The sequence below is a fragment of the Drosophila pseudoobscura genome, chromosome 3 (assembly GCF_009870125.1).
Source record: "Drosophila pseudoobscura strain MV-25-SWS-2005 chromosome 3, UCI_Dpse_MV25, whole genome shotgun sequence".
NCBI classification, from domain to species: domain Eukaryota; kingdom Metazoa; phylum Arthropoda; class Insecta; order Diptera; family Drosophilidae; genus Drosophila; species Drosophila pseudoobscura.
Genome location: NC_046680.1, coordinates 6,812,742 through 6,836,159, shown reverse-complemented (window position 1 = coordinate 6,836,159; position 23,418 = coordinate 6,812,742). Strand labels below are relative to the sequence as shown.

The 23,418-nt window shown below is 46.1% G+C and overlaps 1 protein-coding gene across 8 annotated transcripts in view; it reads left to right on the top strand.

Moving 5' to 3' along the window:
* The window catches only part of LOC26533523 (uncharacterized), an 88,432-nt gene extending 81,682 nt beyond the window's left edge, over positions 1-6,750 (top strand). Inside the window, exons 1-5 of one of the 8 annotated variants that reach the window (XM_033377313.1) lie at positions 5,176-5,267; positions 5,980-6,114; positions 6,187-6,229; positions 6,303-6,440; positions 6,514-6,750. In XM_033377313.1, the coding sequence (XP_033233204.1) occupies positions 5,981-6,114; positions 6,187-6,229; positions 6,303-6,440; positions 6,514-6,678 (480 nt within the window). In that variant the 5' untranslated portion in view covers positions 5,176-5,267; position 5,980 and the 3' untranslated portion in view covers positions 6,679-6,750. Of the gene's footprint in view, positions 1-5,175; positions 5,268-5,331; positions 5,467-5,642; positions 6,115-6,186; positions 6,230-6,280; positions 6,441-6,513 lie in introns of those variants that run through there. The other 7 variants (XR_004468577.1, XM_033377312.1, XM_033377316.1 and 4 more) reach the window with 7 other exon arrangements.
* Positions 6,751-23,418: the final 16,668 nt, after the last annotated feature.

Genomic DNA, 23,418 nt, shown 5'->3' with positions numbered 1-23,418 from the left:
AAACGAAAAGCCCTCGAGCGGTGGAGCGGTGGAGACCCTCGGAAATGTCAAGCGAATCATTAAACCCAAGGCTGAATACTTGTCGGTCAAGTAATGTAAGGCCTTCTGGTTTTTCTCTCGAAGATCCTCTTGGAAAAGTGTAAAGGACGCTGTATCCATTAGATCTTTCACCTCCTTTATGGGAAATCATTGATGTAGCGCTTGCCAGGTCCGCAGGTCGTCAGAGAGGGGCCACATTAGGCTTCTTATGGGCTTTCGGGGCAGCTTCCGGATACTTGCCTTTGGTCAAGTCTGCCTTCTGGGCAGCCTGTACCTTCCCAAATGGAAGTCATGGCCTGGCTTCGGGTTTGAATATCGTTTACTTCAATTGTTGACGCCTCGTTTGGCCTCGGAGACGTTTCTGTTGAAAGAAGTTCCATTGAAATCGAAATTCCTGCCGCCCGGGCCTCGCTGTTCTCTGATTTAACGCTGATTAATTGGCACGAAATTATTATTACAGCTTGTTTGTTGGCAGGGCCCTCAATTTGTAGTCGGACTGCAATTTGGGCTCTCCTTTTGATGGCAGTTGTCTTTTAATCAGGTTTATTAAGGGGCCAAGCAATCGATTTAATCTTGTGGAAAGAGTGGCAGAAGGATGGGACATGTGCTTCGATACCAGACCTTTCTCGTTCCCACGACAGTGGTTGAGTCATGAACTTCACAGATAGACCCAGACACAGATCCATTTATTACCAGAGAGGGAGAGAGAGAGAGAGAGGGAGAGAGTTGTACAAATATTTAACTATCTTTTCAATATTTCGAATCACTAAATTGCACAACATATCGCTTTGCAACGGGCTCCATTTATCAAAATTCAAATGAAAAGAGTTTGGCCACCAACTGGGTAATGGGTGCTCCATTCCATACCCTCCTCCCCCATCGCCTCGCCTTGGCGGTTGGCAAAAACAAAGTGCAAGCCAAAGTGAATTCCCGTGGAGCGTTTAATCAAAATTTACCGGCGAACGCGTTCGCTGACAATGAGAAATTGCAACAAATTCGCGCTACACCGTCGAAAAACCTTCTCTCTATCTCTCGCGCTTCATGGCCAAGAGCAAACAGGGTCGGAAGAGGGGGGGTCGGGGAGTGCCCCCACTGGTAGTGGTGTCGATGGCAGCACAAACAAAAGCCAGAACGAAATGCAACGATCACGTACCCCACCTGGCATTTTAGGAGCTCTGCATGGAGGCACCCGCTGTTTGGATGCCTCTCGACTGGATATTGTTTTCCGACACAGCACTCTTCCTCTCTTGTTTTCGCTCTTTCCCTTTTTTTTTTGTTTTGTTTTTCTGGTTGTGGATATGAAAAATGATGCCGAAACAATTTTTACAACCTAAAAGCGGTAGCGGTGGCAGGAGCCGGAGGAGGAGGCGAAGGAGGAGGCCTAAACCGCCTTCAAACCACTCCAGGAATGGGCGGCTTTGGTCTCTCGGAATTGATTGATGGGAACTTTGTGCACTCCTGCATTGGTGCATCGGTGGGCGGGTTAGAGAAATGATCGGAGCGGAGTCGTGCAACATGCAGCCGTGCAACGGCTGGCCCCAAAATCAATCTGGCTAAACGGTAGCAAATGGGCGTACAGAATGGATTGCCAGCCACTGTGCGGTGGGTGGGTGTTGTGTGGGCGGAGATCGAAACGAATCCATTGGAAAGTGAATGGAAGGAAAAGTCAAAACAAAAATCTGCATAGGAAAAGATCTGCCACTTGGAAGGGACCTGCAGGAAGCCTCTACGGTGTGGACCTGCAGGAAGCTGCAGCTATGAATGGAATTATCCACAAAGGGGAGGGGAAATGTCATCTTTGAAGATAAGAACATGGTCTGAGGGACCTTAAGATGATTTCCATAGAAGGAGCTTTAAAGCGAAGCTCTTAAAAATGATTTTCATGCGTTATACGATTTTTAAAGGAACTGAAATCACATCTAAGAAAGATACTTTCTTCAATTGAAGAACTATACAATTTTGGGAAACATCTTTTACGAAACAGAGCCACTTTCGAGACCAGAAATGTAACAGAAAAGTGGAAATTCGAAGGAGATCCATCAAAGTAGTGGCTTTTTAGGCAGGAACTACCGCTCAAAGGCTTTGTAATCCACAAAATAAAGTACTTTTTGGCAATAAATATATATTTCCATGGAAAACAATCACTGATTCCCTGCATACTTATCTTGGTTTATGCTCTCTCTCTGCTCTAAAAAACTTTCTAGGAAAAATTGATGAGGCAAACCAATTGAGATGGAAAATCCATGCAAAAACAATGAAAATAAACTGCGTGACCAGCGGAAAAGCGTTGAAGAGCTCTACAAAACGAGTATGCATGTATATATATGTGTGTGTGTGTGTGTGTGTGTGTGTGTGTAGAGCAAATCAGCCTCAAACTCTTGCCCCCTTGCCCTGCTCAACGGGTGACTCAACGACAAACATGGGCCAAACCGAAATTGGAAATGTGCCAACTAAAATAAACAGTTATTGAGTTGACTGTTTCGACACTTCCCGCTGCGATAACAGAGGGAGAGGGAGGGGGAGGGGAAGGGGAAGGTAGAGAGACGCCAAACACCTGGTGGGTGGGTGAGTGGCTGAGTGGGCGGCTGATTGGCCGAGTCTTGGACTCTCCTTCTCGCGAGTCGCTCTATTAATTAAATTAAATTTCAATATAAATTCAAATGGGCAAAGCGTGCTCGCTTACGTGTTCTAATTGGGCGGGCGCTACTCCCCCTCCCCGCGCCCATTGTGGTGTGGAGCTGGAACTGGTAGACCTAATTGTTTATTTATGGAAAGACCTCCGCAGTTGGCTTTTGGCAACTCTTTTTCCCAGTCGGAGCTGAAAGCGGGACCCTGGGAATGGACTGGAGGCCTGGCTGGGGCTCGTGGGGTACTCTAGGGTAGGGGGTAGCCTGTGACTTGGCATCAAATTTCATTAATCACGCAAATGCTTATCGCATGGCTCCAGCAGCAGCAGCAGCAGGCACTAGGAGCTCTCTGCAGCAAGCACTCTCCTGTAGGAGCGGCCGGCAATCGTTGAAAGCCAGCTCTGAAAACGTGGTCATAATTTGTCTGACTTGCTGGAAAAGGCCTTTTTCGTCGGCCCCTTGGACGGGTGTGAATGCATGCCCCTTGCATGACCAGGCCCAAAACCAAAGCCCAATCATCATCATCGTGGTCATCATGGCTAGGCGACTACCGACTGCCGACAACCGGCCTGGACTCCCTCTTATGTACTCCTCTATGCTGCATTTTCAGTGGCCTCGCCTCTGATTATGCCTGGAACACACTCGTTGTGATGCTTCAATTCTGTGGCCGATGAGGCAAAAAGAGAAGGAGTTTCTGTGGGTGAAAGAGGGGGAGGTTCTGGCGGCACGAGAGGGAGTTTCTCCGGCAATAGAAGGCATAAGGAGAAGCCGATTCTGGCAGCAGAAAGGGGAGCTTCAGGAAGACGGCGGGCGGGCAGGTGGGGTCGCTGTATCAGCTCTTGGCTGAAAATTTCTGTGGGTGGCTGCTGCTCGCTCGAGTGATGTGTAAATCTCTCGCTCTGCCTCGTGGCAAGGTGCTGTCAAAAGTGTAGAGTTGCCCCAACAACAGACACGAAAATGGACAGCCATTCGAAAGGAGAGAAAGGGCGCCCCGCATCCAGGTGGTCTTTGATCTTGTTTGTAACTCGCCTACCAGCCACCCACCCCCAACCCCCATATCCCAATCGCTTTGCTTTATAGTGAGGCCCCACCAGTGAAGCTCTCCAGTCAATTAAGACATTATCCGATGTGACAGTCGTAACTTGCGTCATTTAAGGCATCACAATGTCCCCTTGGAGATGGTAACTGTATCTGGATGGACCAGGAACCTATTTTCCCGGCCGCCGCCAGACAGCCTGGCAGACACTTGCCGCTCACCCCCCCTCGTCCTGGCCATATTAGCAAGGCAAATTTCCCAAAAGACGCAATGAAATGCTGGAGGGGATGGCCATGGGGACGGGCGTGGGGATGCAATACAATCTTGAAACTCGAATAACGGAAATAAAAATTATGAGCCAGGAATATTTTATCGCTGGGGGGAAATTTGCATAAGAAAAACGTTACGTTGCCGGTGGGAAAGAGGGCGCGGGGGAGGGGTAGAAAGTGGCCACAAGATTGGACCTTGAGTCCGTGGAGGGGAGACATTTTTTTGTGTACCCTAACAGAAAGGGTATTACGATATTGGGAACTGTAAGAAATGGTTTACGAATAACTTTTAGCCAAAAATTTCACACTTTCTGCACTTTCTGCTCGATGATCATTCGAAAGACGAGAGATGAATTTAAATCCTGGTTTTAATCAGTTTTGGGCCTTGAAAGCATTTGCCATTGAAAGTAGATCCAGTAAAAGGTTGAAGAATCACAGGCCTCGGTCTTACAGTCACTGGCCTTGCGAAGAAAAAGGTCTCACAGTCACAGGCGTCGCGAAGCAAAAGGTCTGAGAGTCACTGGCGTCGCGATGAAAAAAGTCTGAGAGTCACAGGCCTTGCGAGGAAGGGCTATCCGTACTGTCGCTCTCCCGGCTACAGATGTAGTTGAACATTCTCAGATCCGCCTTGAGGATGTACTTGCGGTTGCAGGCTTTTGCCACCGCCAGCGCCCCATGGACCGAATCCATGGCATCACCTGCAACACAACACGAGAGTCGTTCAAGAGAGTTTTCTTCTCCGCGCACTGGTTCACTTACCAAAGCACATGTTCAGCAATTCTTTGGCCAGTTCCGGGCTCACCGTGATGTTCCTGTCCACCGCATCGTACAGCAACAGATCCAAGGCCAGCTGGGACCAATCAATATCGGAGTCATCCTTGGGTTTCATTTTCTTTAAACTTTTTTCTTAATAAATTTCTATGCAGAAAATATGCAAAAAGAAGATGGACACTTGGAAGCTTGTGATACTATATCGTTGGCTGGCTATCGATAGTTCTAGAACATCTTTCGATTGGGAAAAATCCCTGAAAAATACTTGAATTCGGAGATTCTATTCTGCTCAAGGTTGCTTTTGGAAGTGTGGAAAAGGGCTCTCTTTGAAGGAAAAATCTGGTTATTCTGGCATCATGGTCTTTAATCAAAAGAAACATTGAATTTTGGTTTGTGTTTAATTTTTAACGATTGAATTGTAAGAGTCTATCGATAGTGCGTGGTATTAATGACGTTCCATCGCCAAAACAGCTGATTTAAGGCGCCGCAACTATGAGAAATATTTCAATAAGAACCAAGTGCTAAGTGAGTGATATTCTGAGCCAAGAAAAGATAGCTGTAAAGTGGCAAAGAGCAAAGAGCATACCACATTCGTGGCCGCACAGCTGTCCTGCCTTCCTGGAGAGTGGGAGCCGAGCCGCACGCGTCTAGTCATCCGCCGGAGTTTCCGTAACCGCCTTCATGGCCATGCAGTTTATTTGTTGTGTTTTTGTTTGGGGGCATTGTAATTGATAAGTTAATTTACATTTTTATTGAATGGCCAACGTTGTGCTCTTTGTTGTCACGAAGGTCAGAGACTCCCACCAGGAGGTGCTTTGCATATTTACATTCGAGTGGCAGAGATTTGGAAATGTGCGTAAAATATATGGGCTTTTCACTGGCCAAGTTAATAAAACGAATTCGTGTGGTTTATGTCGGCCATGTCCAAAGCTCAATTGTGTGTAAAATCGGAGGCGAAGACGGCAAACAATTGATTCTCATTTGCTCCCATGATGAAACAGGCTTGAGGTTAGCCAATGATTCGGAAACGAATATGTGCTGGAAAAAGTCAATTGTGGGGCAAAAACTAAGGCCACAAAAGATGCCAAAATGAAAATCCAGGGAAAATTGCACAAAGAGCACAACTGTAGCCAGGAAAAACCAAATGGAAATGGAAGGTTTTCATGGACATAAACATCAAACAAAATTGAATTCTACTCTAGTCAGAGACTGGATATATCTGGATCTATATTTTTAGAATGCCGATACTTGCAGCGAAGGAATCCGAGGGCGAAGAAGGGGGTTGGGCAGAACCCGAACGCGACGGCCAAGAATGCAACCCCGGACCGATCGTGGTGGAATATTATCATCGGAGAGGCGACCGATTGGCTCCGTAAGATTGAGAGTTTTTAAAAAAAATTGTAATTATTATTTTAATCAAGTATTATATTTCTTAAAAATGCGGATTGGTACTACAAAAAAACCCGCTACAGGTCGCCAAACCCCGGGTAAGCGGCTTAAACGTTTGAAAATATTAAATAATGATGAATGTTTTATAGACAAAATGAGTGGAAAGACCAGGCTGCAATTGAAAGCCAAAGAAACGAAGGAAGGCTACTCGAAGTTAATGGAAACATGCAAGTTTTTCGATCGAAGCTGGGAACACAACTGTACCTGGAACACTCCCGTAGACACAGGCAAGTGTCAAATGTCAGGCATGTAATTATCAATCGAACAAATTGCGAATCAATATCGCTAGTAATTCCTAATATTTTCCTTTATTTCCGAATAGCAAAAAAAAATGATTGTGGAGCCCTCGGCGGATTCCTCCCTGGACTCCGCACAGCCCGGCTGTTGTTGGTGCCAAAATCGCAAATATTGCTGCTTTGTGATTATATTTTTACTCTGTTTCATAGCATTAATATGCGTGGCCGTGTATTTCGGACAGAAGCGTTAGCCACAGGACACTCATTAAACATTTAAAGGGTATGGGGTACCCCCTCGCAGCCCCCCACCACCACCACCAAAAGATTGTAGATACATCTTTCAGTATGCAATGGTTTTCACTTGGTTTTTGGTTTGTTTTTCCTTTGGAGGGTCCGATGGCTATGCAAAGAATCGGATCGAATCGAATCGAATCGAAATGCATTCGGCGTAAGGCATGGTACGGAATGGTATGGTATGGAATGGTATGTATTCCGTGTGCCATCGGGCCAGTCGTGCATGAAAAGTTAACGAGAATTGATGTTCCATGTTTCGGCAGGGCAAAACAAAGCATAAATTTCTTCCACTCTCTCTCTCTCTTTCCCTCCATCAGGCGAGATGCTCCACAGCCTCCCCTGCCCCCCCCCCCCCCCCCTTTTGTCCGCATTTGGCAGTTTTTACATGAATTTCGAATGCAACTCTGCCCCGCGATATATGTACGTATCGGTGGGGGCCAAGTATATTGTGTTGCACTGGCCCTTGGCTGTACACCCCCCTTCCGCCCCTCCTACCCCACTTTTGTTGCTCCTTTTGCAGACGACGACGACGACGACGCGACGTTGCATAAATTTTCAGTCAACAAATTCAATTTGCGTAACGCATGCGGATACCCCATGAGTGGGGGGCAGGGGGGGCTACCCCACGAGTGTATGGAGAGGGGGGGGGGGACATGGTTTTTAAGGCTGAAAGGGAGTAGAGTGCTTTTTAAAAGTATTTGCAGTATTTGGCAGCTGGTGGATAACTTTTGGTCTACAGAGTGTTTGATTACCACTTGAGGCAGTCAGATCCGAGCAGTGCGTGCCTCGTGCCTGGTGCCTCGTGCATCACGCTTACAACTCTAACGGCAAGACTGCGGCCCAATCAGTGTCGCCTCTAATCCGCACCCTCGGGCTCTTGGCTGCATGCAAATCACCTCGTTGACTTGTGGCCGCAGTGGGTGGCGTCTGTGTCTCTTCTGATTTGAGTTGATGAATTGCAACTGTGGCAGGCAAGGAGAGACCATAGAGAGAGCCACAGCCCGAGCCCGCACCTAGATAATCTCTTTTGAGCTGATTACGTGGACACCGGAGCAACAAGGAAGGAACATGGCGATGCAACGCTTAGAGGATGTGCGGTTGTGCAACATGTTGCATGTGGAAAATACTTGAATGAATTATGCTTTCATCAATGATTTAGCTCTGGACAGCGGGACTGCTCACTCGATGGGGGAATGAATTTGTAATCCATTTTGCAGCTAATATTCGTGCCCATCAAATATTTATTCGTATTTCGGTGCAAATTTGCGCGCAAACAAAAGCTGGCCAAAACCCAATTAAATGGCAATCATTACACCCGGGGGGGTGGTAAGGGGGGCGAGTGCGGGGTTTTCTGCTCAATTAGTCGCTGCTCCAAATCGAAATCAATCGCCCAATCGCTGCGGCCAGTCGCCAACTGCCACTCTGTGCCACTGCACACGAGACGCGGGATGCGGCACAGTGGAGAGCCACAGCTGCCTCGGCGGCTGCTGCCCCGTCAATTGAGCGCTAACAAAGATAAATGGCTGAAGCCACAAAATTGATTTGGTTGACAGATGAATTGTGGAGTCCCTACTGTCCCCACTGTCCCCACTGTCCCCACTGGCCCCCCGTCCCCTGTCAAAGCTCTGCAACTGCAACACGAGCTGCAACAATAAATGCCGGTCAACGGGAATAAAATCAAAAGCATATTTTTCCATCATTCATTGAATGAGCGAAAATATTTCGAAATAAAATGTTTAAAATTTCCAAAGGAGAAAAACCGGGGTTAGAGAGAGACAGAGAGAGAGAGAGAATTGGAGAATATTGAATGAAGCACTTAAATGCGTTTCAGCCCGCGCTCTCGACAACAAAAGCGCTGCCTGCCAGTCGACTGCCAAATGCAATTACGTATACGCCATGGATGCCACATGCGAATCCGTGGGCCGGGCGACGGGCGACGGGCGCCGGGCGCCGGGGGGTGCCGGTGCTACTGCCAATTGACACTTTGACGCATAAATCAACTTTATTGTTTATTGATTTTTATGTTTGCTCTCTGTATGTTTTCTCTGTGTGTCATATTTTATTAAATCTTTTGTGTGTGCCCCCGCCCCCTCCTGCCAGCCCGGAACGCGGCTGGGGTTCATCTCGAGTGGCCCCCCTCTCGACCCTCGCTCTCTGCCGATTCTCCCCTTTGAGGTATCTTTTTTTGCGATTTCTGTGTCGACGCTGGCTTGCTGTTATTTATTTGAATTTATGCGATTTAAATGAAATTGGTTCATTGTTTGCCGATGCTGGGCATCACTCAATGCAGTCAATACTTTTGCGCGATACCCTGTACTTGGTGGAAACAAAGGGTATATAGGACTAAAGGGGATAAGTGTCGAGAAAGGAAAATAATATATAAAATAATATAAAATAAAACACTTCCCCTTCGAAATTTCTGTCATTGTCTTGGGCATTTCTTGTGGACTCTCTCTGGCCGGCAATGCAAGGGTATTTCCCCCGCCCCTTTTCCCCTTTTTTCTGTTCCTTTTTCCTCCTTGCATGTGTGTGTATGTGTGTGCACTGCGTCGCTCTGGACATGTTGAACAATTCATAAATCGATTAAAGATTTTGTCTGGTTCTTTTATTTCTTGGTTTCACTTTTTTCATACAAAAAGAAGAACGAAAAATGCGACATACTCGAGTGTGTGTGTGTGTGTGTGTGACAGTTTTGTGGCCTTTTATTCAGCATGATGTGGGCTATTCGCTGATGGGTTGTTAAGAGGAGGGGAGGCGAGGTATATGCATATTCAGGGGAAATAAAAGATAGGGGAAGAGGTTTTGGGATGTTTTTGGGAAACTATAAGACAGAAACGAGGATAAAACGAGAAAGAAACGATTAGAAAGCGCGGAAGAAACGATAAAAAAAACATTGGAGAAACGATAGAGAAACGATGAAGAAACGATAAAGAAACGTTAGAAAAACGAGGAAGAAAGTATGAAGAAACGAGGAAAAAAGGGTAAAGAAAGCGCGGAAGAAACGATAAGGAAACGATAAAGAAAGGAGGAAACAACAATGTAGAAATGAGGTAGAAACGATGAAGGAGTGATGAAGAAACGAGAAGGAAACGAGGATGAAGAAGAAACAAAGAATTATCGAGGGAAAACGATCACGAAACGAGTAAAAAAACGATGGAGATACGATTAGCAAATGTGGAGGAAACGATAGAGAAACGATAGATGTGGAAACCAGGAGAAACGAGAAAGAGATAAAAGGAACCCCATTTATAATACTAAGACTTTACTTAACGGTTCTCCTTTCAGCTGTATAAATGCAATCCATGAGTACAGGTCTCCACAATATATTCTACTGTTTTGTAATATCTCTACAATTTCCGTACGATTTCCCCCTTTGCCATCATTTGCTCTTTTCCCAATGCTATCATAGAATTTCATTAGGCCAAACTTTCAACTCTCTCCCGCCCCCTCTCTCTATTCAGTTGGTGAAAATCATTCAGTTATTCAATCAAAGCTCAAACCAAAACGAATTCATGACCCCAACAGCCGTACCGGCACCGGCATCGGCATCGGCCCTGGCCAAAAAGTCAACTGGAAACGCTTTTGAAATATAATGGGAATTCCGTAGAAAGTTTTACGCAAAGCAAAAGCAACTGTCAATGCCCCCCACCCCCTCCCCCACCGAAAAACTTTGTCTTTCTGGAACAAAAGTCATGGCTGGAGGAGGCTCCACTCTCTAGGATTCGATGCCAATACAAATTAAAATTTAAATGAGCTTCTTCTCGTGCTGCTGCCCCTGCCCCTGCTCCTGCTCCTTCCCCTGCTCCTGGGCCATGTCCATATTGACACGTGACAAAAGTTGAGGCTGCCAATAAGATACGAAAACAGTGGGCGGCGTCCTACGCCCATGCCAATGACCTCCTCCTCCTTTGGCGAAGGCGTAAAATGTTTGAAACAATTTCAATAACCATTTCCTATTGGGTCGTGGAGGGGGCGGGGGAGGGGGAGGTCGCTGCCTCTAAGCCAATAAAAGATAGAAACCAATCTGCGCGGATGTCTGTCTCTCTGTCTGTCTGCCTTAAAACTAATGAAAAAATTTGTAAATTTAATTGGAAAAATTCTACTCAATGAATGAATATTCCCGCGACCACGAACACCCCTCCCTCCCCTCCACCATGCAAATCGATTTCGATTTTTGTTTGTTTCAGTTTCAGTTTCGGTTTGCGTTTCATTCGCTCGTTGGTTGGAGTCTGAGTCGGAGTTTGAGTTCTATTTGTAAACAGGGCCGTGTAATTGAAAATGCCCCAGGTCTAAATATTTAATTGTGTTTTTCTATATATGTATACGCGTACAATAATTCGATGGATGGATGGATGTGGAAGCAGGCAACAGGCACGACCATTTGCCACTGGAACCTTTCCGATGAAGCGGTTCACGAGGCCTGACCTCACCTTCTCCACCCTGGCCCCTGCATTAGCTCTGAGCATCCTTTGCGCTGCCAATGGGAACTTTGAGCTTCCTTCCTGTCACTGTCACTGTCGCTGTTACGGCATCGCATCGCTTCTGTCCAAAGGGTCGATTCTGTTAAATCTGTTGTGCTAATATGACACACGGCCACGCAGCTTTTTTCGAACCGGAAAGGCTCTCTTCCACCTTGGCTGTTGCCTGTTGCCTGGTGCGTCCGTTCCTGGTGCATCCTTTCCGTTCCGTTCGCATGTTTTGGTTTTAATCTGCGACACAGCATTAACTTTCCAACACGTAAATTGCTTCAGAGTTCGAGCTGCTGCTGCTGCTGCTGCTGCATACCCGAGGCCATGATGATGATGTTGCAACTAGGCGAGGTCCCTGCCACAGTGCCACTCCGCCCTCTGCCTCCTGTGAGCTCTGAGCTGGTAATACCCACTGACAGGGGCTTAGGGTCCGAGTCCGAGTCCTCCATCCTGGCCTGCCCGATGTCCTGGGCGACATTTTATGAGCATTTTTGTGCGGACTTGTCAGCCAGAGCAATATTGGGGATTGGACGGGGGCAGATGCTACTTATGCGAGCATGTGGCAAAAGTTTAACGCCAGTTCGGTGACAGAGCACAAAACTCTGGCCAGAGGGGGTGGAGGGGAGGAACACTGTGCCACAGGAAATGCATTAAAGATGGCACCATCGAGCCCAAAAGCAGCCTCAGTTTTGTTGAATAGTGCTTTTTGCAATCTGCAAGGCAAGTAAATTTGACTTTGTATGCCACACACATGCCACACACTTGCCACACACATGCCCCCGCAAAGGACCAGACCATGCGGACAGCAGTAAATGGCAGCTTTGTAATGGCCCCAGAAAATGGACTTCCGAGCTCTCTCTCTCTCTCATTTATTTCGGTACTTGCTAAACTTTCTGACTGGCAAAACACTGGGTGGCACCTCAATAAAACAATTTAAAAGTCATCGTCGTGAACATTCACTCCTTGGATCCCTTGGAGCCCCCCTTTGGCCTGTGGCGTGGCTGCCGTGCTGTCCGGGAGCTCCTGCGTTGACCGAGTGAGCTGTCAGTCTCCCCATTTATTTTGTTGCACATTAACTGCAGATAGATAGAGAGCTCTCCGTTCCACACAGGCTTCCAAGAGGCTTCCGTCCACTCCCTCGACCAGAGTGCGAGTCAGATTTGGGGGCCAAGCTCCAGACCGACAGTCAGTCCGACACATGTGGCTCCTCATCTAGCCGCATGACGTTCCATTTAGAAGACATGTATCTCTGCTTAAATTTTGGGTTTTAGTTTGGCTTAAAGTTTGGTTTTCTCTTTTCTTTTTTTTTTGGGAGAAAATGGCCAATCGAAAAGTTTGAGAAAAGCATAATTGGTGCTCGTTCATCCACAGATGAGGCCCCATAATTTATGGCAGAGAAAATTATCCCTAGAATGGTAATATTTTCACCTAGATTAAAATATTTATGGCATTCATTTGGGGCCGAGAGGGAAAAATTAAAATAGATATTATTTTAATTAAATTTTTATTTTAAAAATGTGTTACAATAATATGCAAATATTTTATCAAAATATATTTTATATATAAATTAAATATATTTCATATTTAAATAAAATTTTTATTTCCTATAAATTTAATATAATACATTTATTTTATAGTATTTTCTTTTTAGAATAAATATGTGCCGTTCTTGCAATAAATTTAAATTTAAATCAATCTAAGTTATATTTAATTTTTAATATTTTTTTTATTATTATTGTGCTGTTCGATTTTGCTATTGGAAAGTATTTAAAAAATTAAATTAGGTGAAAAATAATTTTGTTTGAAAATCCTTTATTTTTTATATTCTTTTTGATTTTTTTTTTTTTCAATAAATGACTTTATTAAAGGCGCAAATGCTTAAAATGTTTATTCTGTCGAATGAAGAAACTGCAGCTGTCATGAATGGCTGATGAATGCACTCACTCGCACTCACGTGAGTGTCAGAAAAAGCAGGGCGAAAAGGATACCGTAATTTGGAGCCAGCAGCAGCAGCCAGCAACCAGATTTCCGATTCCGGATTCCGGATTCCGTTTGCCAAAAGTTTGGGCAATTAGATGAGTACTCCAAGAGTGGCTTTCGCTGACCCACGACTCCAGAGGGGACGCGGGCGAGGGGTGGGGCAGGGGAACCCACTCGGAGAGGCGCTAAAAAACCCATTAAAATTAATTATGAGAAACACTCGACGCCATGTGCAACAGTTTTTTTAGCCAGCAGCCTTTTTTGGTCACCTTTTGGAGGTTTTTTTCGCAGGCGAAAATGAATCCATATGTGCAATGTTTTTTATGGACACCAACTGCCCTCCATTCACCTTCTATTGCTCTCTCTCTCTCTCTCACTCTCTGGTTCTGTCTCTGTCTCCCACTTGAAAGTTAATTATGTTGACATAGTCAGTTTTCAGTAATTTCTTTTGCCTCTGCAACCCTTTTATTAAAATGAAGAAGGGTTCCTGCTCTTTCTCTGCTTCTCCTTTTTTTTGGTGGAGCGGCAGTGGGGGCAGTTATTAAGAATTCATGCCACACCCAGAGTTCCACGAAGATGAACAGAGCACGGGGTGGCAGGAGCAGGAGCAGGAGCAGGACCAGATCGGACCACTGCCAAGTTACTCAAATTAATTAAGTTTCGCCTTTTGCCAACATCGAGTATACGCCCCATAGCGCGCCAGTACACCCACAATTATACATGCCACCCATTGGGGCATCAACCCCTCCCCCCCCCCCCCCCCACAATGACTGCAGGGCTTGCGGTGGTTTTAAATTTTCACAAGTGACATTTTGCCAGACGACATAGCGGGTCGCCCCACCCCGCCATGTCTCATATTTTCTAACCGCAGATGCAATGGGCGGTGCGGTGCTGTGGGGGTGGGCGATATGTGTGGAGTACCTTTCAAAATGTAAAATTAATTGCTTTGGCGCAATTTTAATTATTAAAAAAAAAGAAGGAAAAACTATTGACGCGACTCCCCAAAGTTGAGAGAACGATAGGGAAAGGAGCCACAGGAAAAGGGGACCCAACAAATTAACGTTGAAAGGGAGAAATAACTTTTCTACTTAGCTGTCCGTAGAGTGCACCCCACCCCCCTTTTTGCCACCCACTTTTGAAGTTTAAAAAGCTGATTTTTATCGATAATTTTTACAGGCCTTTGATGGCTTTGTTGTGCCACGGCGGCACGTTCTGTCCGCCGTCAATTAGCACAGAAATAAATAGGAAATTTGTATAGGGGATAGGTTTTGGACTGCTGCTGCAACATTTAGCCAAATTAGCCGCTAAACACAGCAGAAAAAAGGCCAACAAAAGCAGGCAGCACCATCATCAAGTCAGTTAATTGCCGCAGCAGTGGCCAAAGCTACCCAACACAACAAAGCGAGACGGAGAGAGGTAGAGGGAGAGTGAGAGCCCTGGCCATATTAGTGGACTGCAATTATACATGGCTTATGGCGGTGGGGAGTAGGATGTGGCTATTGGTGATCTCTGTGTGTGTGTGTGTGTGGTGCACGTGCGGCACTATGCGGCAGCGGAGGCAGCTGCAAAATTCAATTTTGGCCATGCACAACAACAAATTAGCAGCAATATCCAACAAGAATGCATGAGGGGGAAAAGGAGAGGCATTGGATACCCTTTAAAAGATTCGAAGTTTTGTTCTCGAATTTTGTTTGTTTTTTTCTACTGGAAAATGGTTCCTTCTTTGGTTCATGCTGCTTCAATATACCCTCTCTATAAAAAAGGGTAGCAAAAGCGACAGCAGGCACGCAATAAAATTGAGTGGATGCATAAAGTGCGGCAGGGACGGCCTGGAGACTCCACCAGTATGCGCCGTTGCGGGGTGGGGGCGGGGGAGAGATGCCAAGAGTGTGCGGCAAAGACAACTCCCAGAGTGTGTGGCAGATAGCAAGGCAGAAAAGATAGAGACAGAGATACAGCGAAAGGATTGTGTGACGGCACGCGCTGCGTCTGGAAGTAGAGGGAGGCTGGGTCTCTGGCTTTGCTGGATGCCGCCTCTTCGCAGCAGCCCAGGATGTGCATGGGATGCAGGCTGTGGGGATGCCCTTTCCCTCGGTTATATCTAGATAGGATTTCCTCAGCACTTGCTAGAATGTGGGATGCAAAACCATCTTAGAGATGCAATATCGCATCAGAGAATAACCCTATCTAATCTCTAGCGAGTTCTAGGATATATCTACAGTCGTTTTCCAACTATCGATCCATTCATTCACTCTCTTAATCTTTTGGTTTTTTTTGCAATTTTTGTTGCGCTTTTGTTTGAAATTTTTGTTGTATTTGTTTCCGTTTCTGCTGCTGCTGTAATTTTGAACATTTGTTAACGAATTTGTTTGCTTGTTGAACATTTTCGCTCCTTTCGCCCCATTGTTCTGCCGCCTGCCACCCATTGTTGCAAATGACGTGGCAAAAAGCCCATAGCCAGCCGTGGCCGCTGTTGTCGTTTTGGTCTGGCACGCACGTCACCCACTTGGCCCAGTCTTTGCAGCCACCCACCCTTTTGGCCGCACTCTTTGGTCGCACTCTGTGGCACCAGCCACCCCTCCCCTCTTGGCCAGCCTACGTGCCGCGTTGGCTGTGCGGCGTGTTTAAAAAACAATCAATTTTAATTTCAATTTAAATTAGTTGCTGCCTGCCACCCTGCCGTCCCTTGTGGCAAGCAGGGGGGGGGGGGGGGGGGGGGGGGGCTGCTCTTCTTTGCAACTTAACGCCGCTGCCATAGAATTATTTTTGCGCATTTATGGGGCGGCGGCGGCGGCGGTGGCGGCGGTGGCGGCGGTGGCGGCGGCCCTTTTGCTGTAAATGCAATTTGGCTTCCACTGCGGCACCCTACACTCATTTACCCCTTCTATCCCCTCTCTCCCCTCTCTCTTGTGCTGCCTCTCTTTCGCTTAATTTCATTTAATGCTAAACTACGGCAATTGTTATGAAAATCGCCATAAATTATACTTAAACAATTATATGATATTTGTTTTTCGAAACAGTGCGTTTCGCGAGTGTAATTTATAGAAGAAAAAGAGTTGCAAGAAATTCTGTGGCGACTGGGAGGAAAACTGGCTTTCGATTATGCCCGTAGCGCGCCTTACACTACCGTAACGCACTGTTAAGCATTGGATAGCCATCTAGTCATTTGTGTGGGCATTGTTTGCCTTGCATTCGAAATTGGATTTCCAGGATTTCAGTTTCAAAATATTTTTCACCTTTTGAACTCTTCAACGTGCGTATCGCACATCGCACATCGCATATCGCATGCTGCATGTTGCATGTTGCATATTGCATTTGGAAAATTGGAAAATTCCAAATGCCAAGAGCAATTGTTGTGTGTATTAACAATTAAAATTGTTGGCCATAGAAACGCCGATTGTTTTCAAAAAACAATGGAAATTGTGTGCGGAAAACATTTTGTTGAAAATTTAATTTGAGGATTAAAAAGGTTAAGCCTCGGCCTCGGAATCGAATGCAATTTTCCTTTGACCCACAAATTATTATTGTTTTTTGCTGAAAAGGTATCTTTTCATGCCCCAATCTTCTGCCTGTAGTCCTTTTCGATGCCACATTTTATGCCCTCCTTTCTGCTCTCTGATATATAATTTAGTTTGTGGCTGAAATAAAAACCAAAACTGATTTGCACTTTTGCCCAATTGGGGGATCAAGTGTTGAGCTCTTGTGCTGTGGCCTTTGCCGGTGGCTTAAACCCAAGACCTAAATCAATCAAGGCAGTAACATGCCAGCACACACGCACACGGTATGGGAGGAACTTTGAGATACATTCGTCTCTGGTACTGGCCCCTGGCGCTCAACTACTTAGCAGCCAAATTTTTGGCGTAATTTACGTCTTAACCAACAAAACAGAAGAGAACCGAGCAGCACAGAACAGACCAGAACAGATGGCATTCCGAGCAGACTGGGTGTATCCGGCAGATACACAGCATTCTAGCCGTTCGACATTTGGCCACAAACATGTGTTCCTTTCCTAGAGGACTGGCAACAGAACAAGTTTCGGCCACGAACCTCTGGAGAACTGGAGGCGGATACGGGGATAAATTATAGGGTGTGTTCTGCCTCCTCTGCCTTTGAGTGTATCCCACATATCTTTGTATCTGTGGGATACACACACACACACACAGACACACAGACACACGTCCCCACATTTGCGTATCTGCGGTCTTGCGTGGTCTTTCGCTTGTAGCCGAATCAAAGCATTTAATGGCGCTTTTAATCTTGTTAATCGCCCCCCTCGCCACCCCCTCGAGCCACCACTCTGCCACACTGAGATTCTCAGATAGTTTCGACCGTTTCTGGCTGCTTGTTGTTCTTGTTTATGTATCTCTTTGGACGGGAAGCGATGGGCGTGGCCCTGGAATGTAGTGAAGAGTGGCGTGGCAGGGATTTTGTGTGCACAGATAAATGCTTAAGTGAATTGTTGCATACTTGGAGGCGTCCTTAAAGCATCTCTAAGTCCAGCAAAAACTCCACATAATCCAGCGAATCATTTCATCCACTTTGGAGTCCGTCAAGGACATTTTTGACATGTTGAAAATCTCTTTCGCCTCCCCCTCCTTTTGCCACGCAATGAATATTATTTCTTTATGCAAATTTTCCACTTGTTGGGTTCTGTTGTGGCAGCCACGCCTGCCTGCCTCCACCGCCTACCTCCAACCCGTTTGAGCTCCCATTTTGGATCCCATTTGCGTAATATTTTGTTGAGCAAGACAAATGATTTCCATTTAATTTATTTTCGCTGCTTCGTCGCTCTTTCCCCCAAGATTTCTGTTTTTTGTGGCTCGTGGCGGCAAAAGGATTTAGCTGAATAAATTATTGCTTCAAAATTGTTACAGCTTTCGCGTAGTTTTGGCCAAGGCGGCGGAGGGGCAGGGGGACAGAGTAGGAGCTGCATTTTAATATAGATCAGAGGGCTGCAACTTTTTAGACAAACCCGAACATGTGTCCAACAAGATGTTTCAGCAACATGCATCGATTGGCTCGAAGGACCGAACGCTTGATCGAACAATGATTATCGGATCACCGTCCCGGGCTCGGGCTCGGGCCCGGCTTCGGGTTCTTTCAATCTGCGTTTATTTCTTGTTGAAATAAAAACCTTTTTATAATGGAAAATGGCTACTAAAACTGTTGCTGCAAAGCCCCACGATTGTAAATGTATCCATTAACTATATTATAGTGTCAAAAGTACCCTGGGGGACTCCTTTTGGGGGGCTGCCTTGACGGGGACCTCCTCTTTAATCCAGCGCAAAGGTTTTCTCTGTTTTAATTAGTTCCATTGCCCTTTGGTTCATTGCCTTTGAGCGGCAGGTTCTCTCGTATTTGGGCAGCTTATGCAAACACGGAGCAGCGCCCCAGCTGCTCACCTGAGATCTGCCACTGCTCCACACGAGTGTGATTACCCTTCCCCTCTGTCCGTCTCTCTCTGTCTCTCCCTGTGTTTGTGCTCACTGAAATTTCACACTTTGTCGCTTTGCATAGGGGGGCACAAGAGAGAGAGGGAGAGGGAGGGGGCCACTGAAGCGATTACAAACGCGCCGACTTGTAAATGGTAGAGCTGCTGGCAGCTGGCTATGGCTTCTACTCTGAAAAAAAAAACTAGACATCGCGTGCCGTTTTCCGCGATAATGAAACCGAAAGGCAATGTGCACCAGCCAGCCAGTGGCAGACACTAGAATTTGGGGCATTCTCGCAACCGAAATCGAACTGGAAATCGCCTGTTTGACCGGGAGTTTATTTTGCGGAATTTTGGTTTGAGTTTGATTTAAAAAATGTATTTTTTGATTGAGTTTAAAGCAGTGAAAGCCGTTTTGAAAGCTTAAATATACCCAAAACCGACCCCAAACCGAAGAGAACTGAAACATAATCGAAATGGCCATCGAATCGCTTTTCCCTTTCAACCGGCGAATCCTTTGGCTACTCTACGGCCTGCCTGCCTGCCTGCCTGACTGCCAGAAGAATCCACCGATGCGTGTAACTTTTTCAATTAATTTGGCTAAGCCTGAGAGAAGTTCTGAGTTGAGTTCCCGATGCTGTTGCTCCACACCACACTGTCTGCCACACTGGCACACTCGCTGCCGCACAGTCCCTCCAAGCCGTGCCACACTCCACTGTTAACGGCTGAGTTATTTCAAAAATGTTTTGCATATCAGATTGAGTCTGAAGTCTTGGCTTGGAAGCTCCGGGGCGGCACTTAAACGCCTTCGTTTTTAATTTAATAAGAGCCTGCTCTGCATCCCAAATGAATGAAGAGAGCAAGAGCAAAAGATACAGCGAAAAAGAGACTAGAGACTCCGCGGAAAATGCTGCAAATGCACCTCCGACAACGACTGCTGCTGGAGGAGTCTCCAACTCTGAATCCGCTGCATGTCAAATTTGAATTTAGCTGCATTTTTACAACTGTTGCAAAGAGCTCTCCCTCTCTCTCTGTCTCTATGTCTCTCGCTGCAGGCAACAGTGGCATGGTGGCTGTGTGGCAGCAATCGCATGTGAGCCAAAGTCAGACAGTTGGCAATTTGCATAAATTTAGATTAGTGACATCTGACGTGAGTCTCTGATATGCAGAGGCAAAGCTATAGCTATGGCCAAGGAATAGAGTGGGCTGTTGCCGGCAATGCAGTGGCAGTGGCAGAGGCAGAGGCAGAGGCAGGGGCATGCTGCAACGATTGCCACCTCCTAATTCTCCGCAGAAGATTAGACTTCTGCAAAGTGCCGGGTGCCACTCCCCCCACCCCCCACCCCCTCTATGACAATGCAATATGATTTATGAAGCTCTCTCTCCTTCAGGCTCCTGCCTGCCTCTCTTTGGCGGAGACTTGAGATGGAGATGGTGCCTCGTGCCTCCTGCCTGCTTCTGTGCGAAAATCAACTGCTCATGTGGAAAATTAATCGCATGCAAGCTCATTATGAGCATTAGTCGACTGTTGGCTAATTGTTGTGGTTCCTGGCACACAGGGACACAGAAACGGGAACAGGACCCAAAGCTGCATGCAAAATCGAGTGCCATATTTCAATCAGTCGGATTCTGTGGCAGAATGCTGAACGCCCAAAGGCGAAACTCTGAGGTAAAGGAGCAGCATTATTCTGCCTTCAGATGGATAGAACAAGAACTGATATATCCATTAATATTTCATTTGTGGTTCTGTGCTGTTTACGGTGCGTCTGTTTCTGTTTCAATCAAGTATCTCTGGCCTTTTCAAGGCATCCAAGTGGTCGTGTCCTTTGGCCCAACCAAAGAAGAAATCCGAGCTGAAACTCCCCAAAGTTCAACGCATAGAAATCCACGATGTGGCCCTCAGAGAGGTGCCATCTCAAGGCGTAGCTAGCCAAAGAATGTCCCAGGCGATCCTTGACGCACGTTCTCCATGAAAATATCTAAAGAATCGAAGCCATCGAAAAAAGTATGATACATACACCTCTAGGTAGTTATTTTTTACTATGTAGACATTTTCTGGTTGATTTCAGTGTTAAATAATAACCTCTTCAGGACTGCCTTCACTCTCTAAATCTCTCTTCTTTTTTTGTTCTTTTTATTTCTAGTTTTGTATCTGTTGCAAACAATTCCCGGCCCAATATTCGTATAGGGGAATTTTCAATAAAATTTACAGCCAACGAAATAGTTGCTACCTTTTCCTGCCCCTTCCTCTCTCTTTTTCAGCATAGAAATACCTACATACACTGCCGTACAAAACGTGCAGATATTTTAACTAAAATGGCGAAAATACGAATAGGATAGAACCCCCACTCCACCCCCACCTACCAGAACCCCGTTCAAGGAGGGCTCGAACTGTATGGCTGCTGTTTTTCAGTCAACATAATTTTAGTACTTTTATGGGCAAAGTAATACCCGCCGCTAGTCGGGTCTCAAGAGTGCGAGAGGGGGGAGGGGGGCTAGGCCACCTGCAGAGCTACCCTGTACTCGCTACCCCTCTCCCTCTTTCTCTCGCTTGGTCTTGCGATCCTTGTTTGAGCTTTAAATTTAACAATTTTCTTTCATCTCACGCGTCGTCTCGCGTGCAATATTCACAATGTATTTCCACTGTGTGTAGTACGTACACACATACATGAGGTGCGGTGTGGGTGTGTGTGTGTGTGTGTGTGTTGGTGTGTCTTTCTGTGTGTACGTGGGCCAGAGTTTATTGGCTTTCGGAGCATACTTTGAAATTTACCGAGTTTCTCGTGTAATGCCTCGCTATATTGAAATTAATTACAAACAAAGGATGCTCCAGCGAGGCGCGCGCGACGCCTGGAGGCAGGCGCCATGCCCACACACTCGCTATCTCTTCCCATTAGCCAGCGTCTATCTCTGCCTGTGAACTTTTCCGCTGCGAGGCCGTTGGAATGAATGTCTCGCCGAAAGCTTCTAATTTCTGATGTTCATCTTTCAGCCTCAACGGCAAAAGAGAGAGCAACAAAGGAAGAGATTCTAACACTAGTTGCAGGACTTAAGGGGAGGGGTTTCTTCCATTTACAGAATACATTTCAACTTGAATAATACTAATACCTAAAAATGCAGATTGTATACAGAATGTGGACAAAACATAGCCAGAAATGTAGGAAAACAAATTGAAGTCCACCGGTCGGATGGCTGCTTGAACACCTGGCCTTCGAAATATCTTAGTGTTAGAGCAAAGCCCTTTCGAGGGTACATACCTGTATGAAGATCCTTTGGTGTAACTTCGATCGATTTGAGATTTCAGTTCGCTTAGTGAGCGGGGAAAGCCCGTGAGGAGAGTTGGCGCCAGAAGCGTATTCGCTGAATCCCACTCAAAGGAATAGACAAACATTTACCTTTAAGGGGAATCAGGAAGAAGCTCTTGGGCTCTATGGGCTTTCTACACATGTACATATTTATATTTCTCAATGCCTCTGATCTCTTGCTTAAAGGTCGGTTTGGCTGCTTGAACACCTGGCCTTCGAAATATCTTAATATTAGAGCTCAGCCCTTGTGATGGAGAAAACTAAGCCCTGGCCTTGGTGTAACTTTAAGATTGAGATTTGAGATTTCAGTTCACTTAGGGAGCAGGGAAAGCCCGTGTTGATAGTTGGCGCCAGAAGCATCTTCCCTGGATCCCAGCCAAAAGAAAAAAACATTTACCTCTAAGGGGAATCAGGAAAAAGCGCTTGGAGTCTAGCTATGGGCTTTCCACATACTTATATATTATACATATATGTATGTTTTCTAACTAACTATTTAAGAAGATACTTGTCCGGGGAGTGTACTAGAATCAGAAACCGGCAAAGATGATTGGCCCCAGAGGCTTTTCTGTCGGTTCCAGGATGGATAGATACCCAAAAATAAGCCGACAGCATGCGACCATCCAAAACTACTAGGTACAAGCTCTAGGTTTTCCGTTCTCTTGTGTAAGTGGGACACTCGACTAAATGTTTTATTGTTCACACTTTTTATCAGTCGATATTTATGTACTTTGGATCACTGCATCACAGATGCCCCGGAGTGTTACGAGTGGTTGCATGTGGAACGTCTTGAAACCTCGGAGTTTGATTTGAAACTGTTTCTTGTCCTTATTGGAGGGCATCTATTTATACCCCATCGCTGGCCAGCGGATGGGTGCAACTCCTGCAGATATCCTTTTGTTTCCTGCTGCATTCGCAGTGGCTGTAGGCTGTAGGCTGTGGGAGGCTGACCTAAGGTGGATGGAGCTCTGAAAAGGGCAGATGCTGCCGCCTTGTGATAACACAGCCGGGAGGAGGATGAGCCGATATAGTTGTACAATTGAAAATAACTCGAGCTATTATCGGACGGAAGCAGCAACTCCTTCTCTCCAAACGCGTAATTAGCTTATAAGTTAATTACACGCTTGGGCATCCATAATTGCATCTTTCATCACGAGTATATGCCGAGATCCATTGGAGGAAAAGGACCCAACTCTGCTGGAGTTGCATCCGTGCGCAGGCCACCCCATTCAGCACCCCAACCAGCTTATATTTAGACGCCAGGACAGCCATATATGTACATATCTATGCATGGCCAATGAGAATTCGGCAGAAAGAGTTTGACCCCCAAGACGGGCCACGGTCGCCCAGGCTCCATTGGTCGCAGAAATTTTTGTGTTATGGCACGGAGGCAGCTACTCCCCCCATTCCGAACACCAACCCCTCTATTGCTCATAAGCTTATTAGCTAATTACACGCTTGGGCATCCATCAATGCAATGCTGCCGAAACCCATTGGGCCCCAACTTCGCCAACA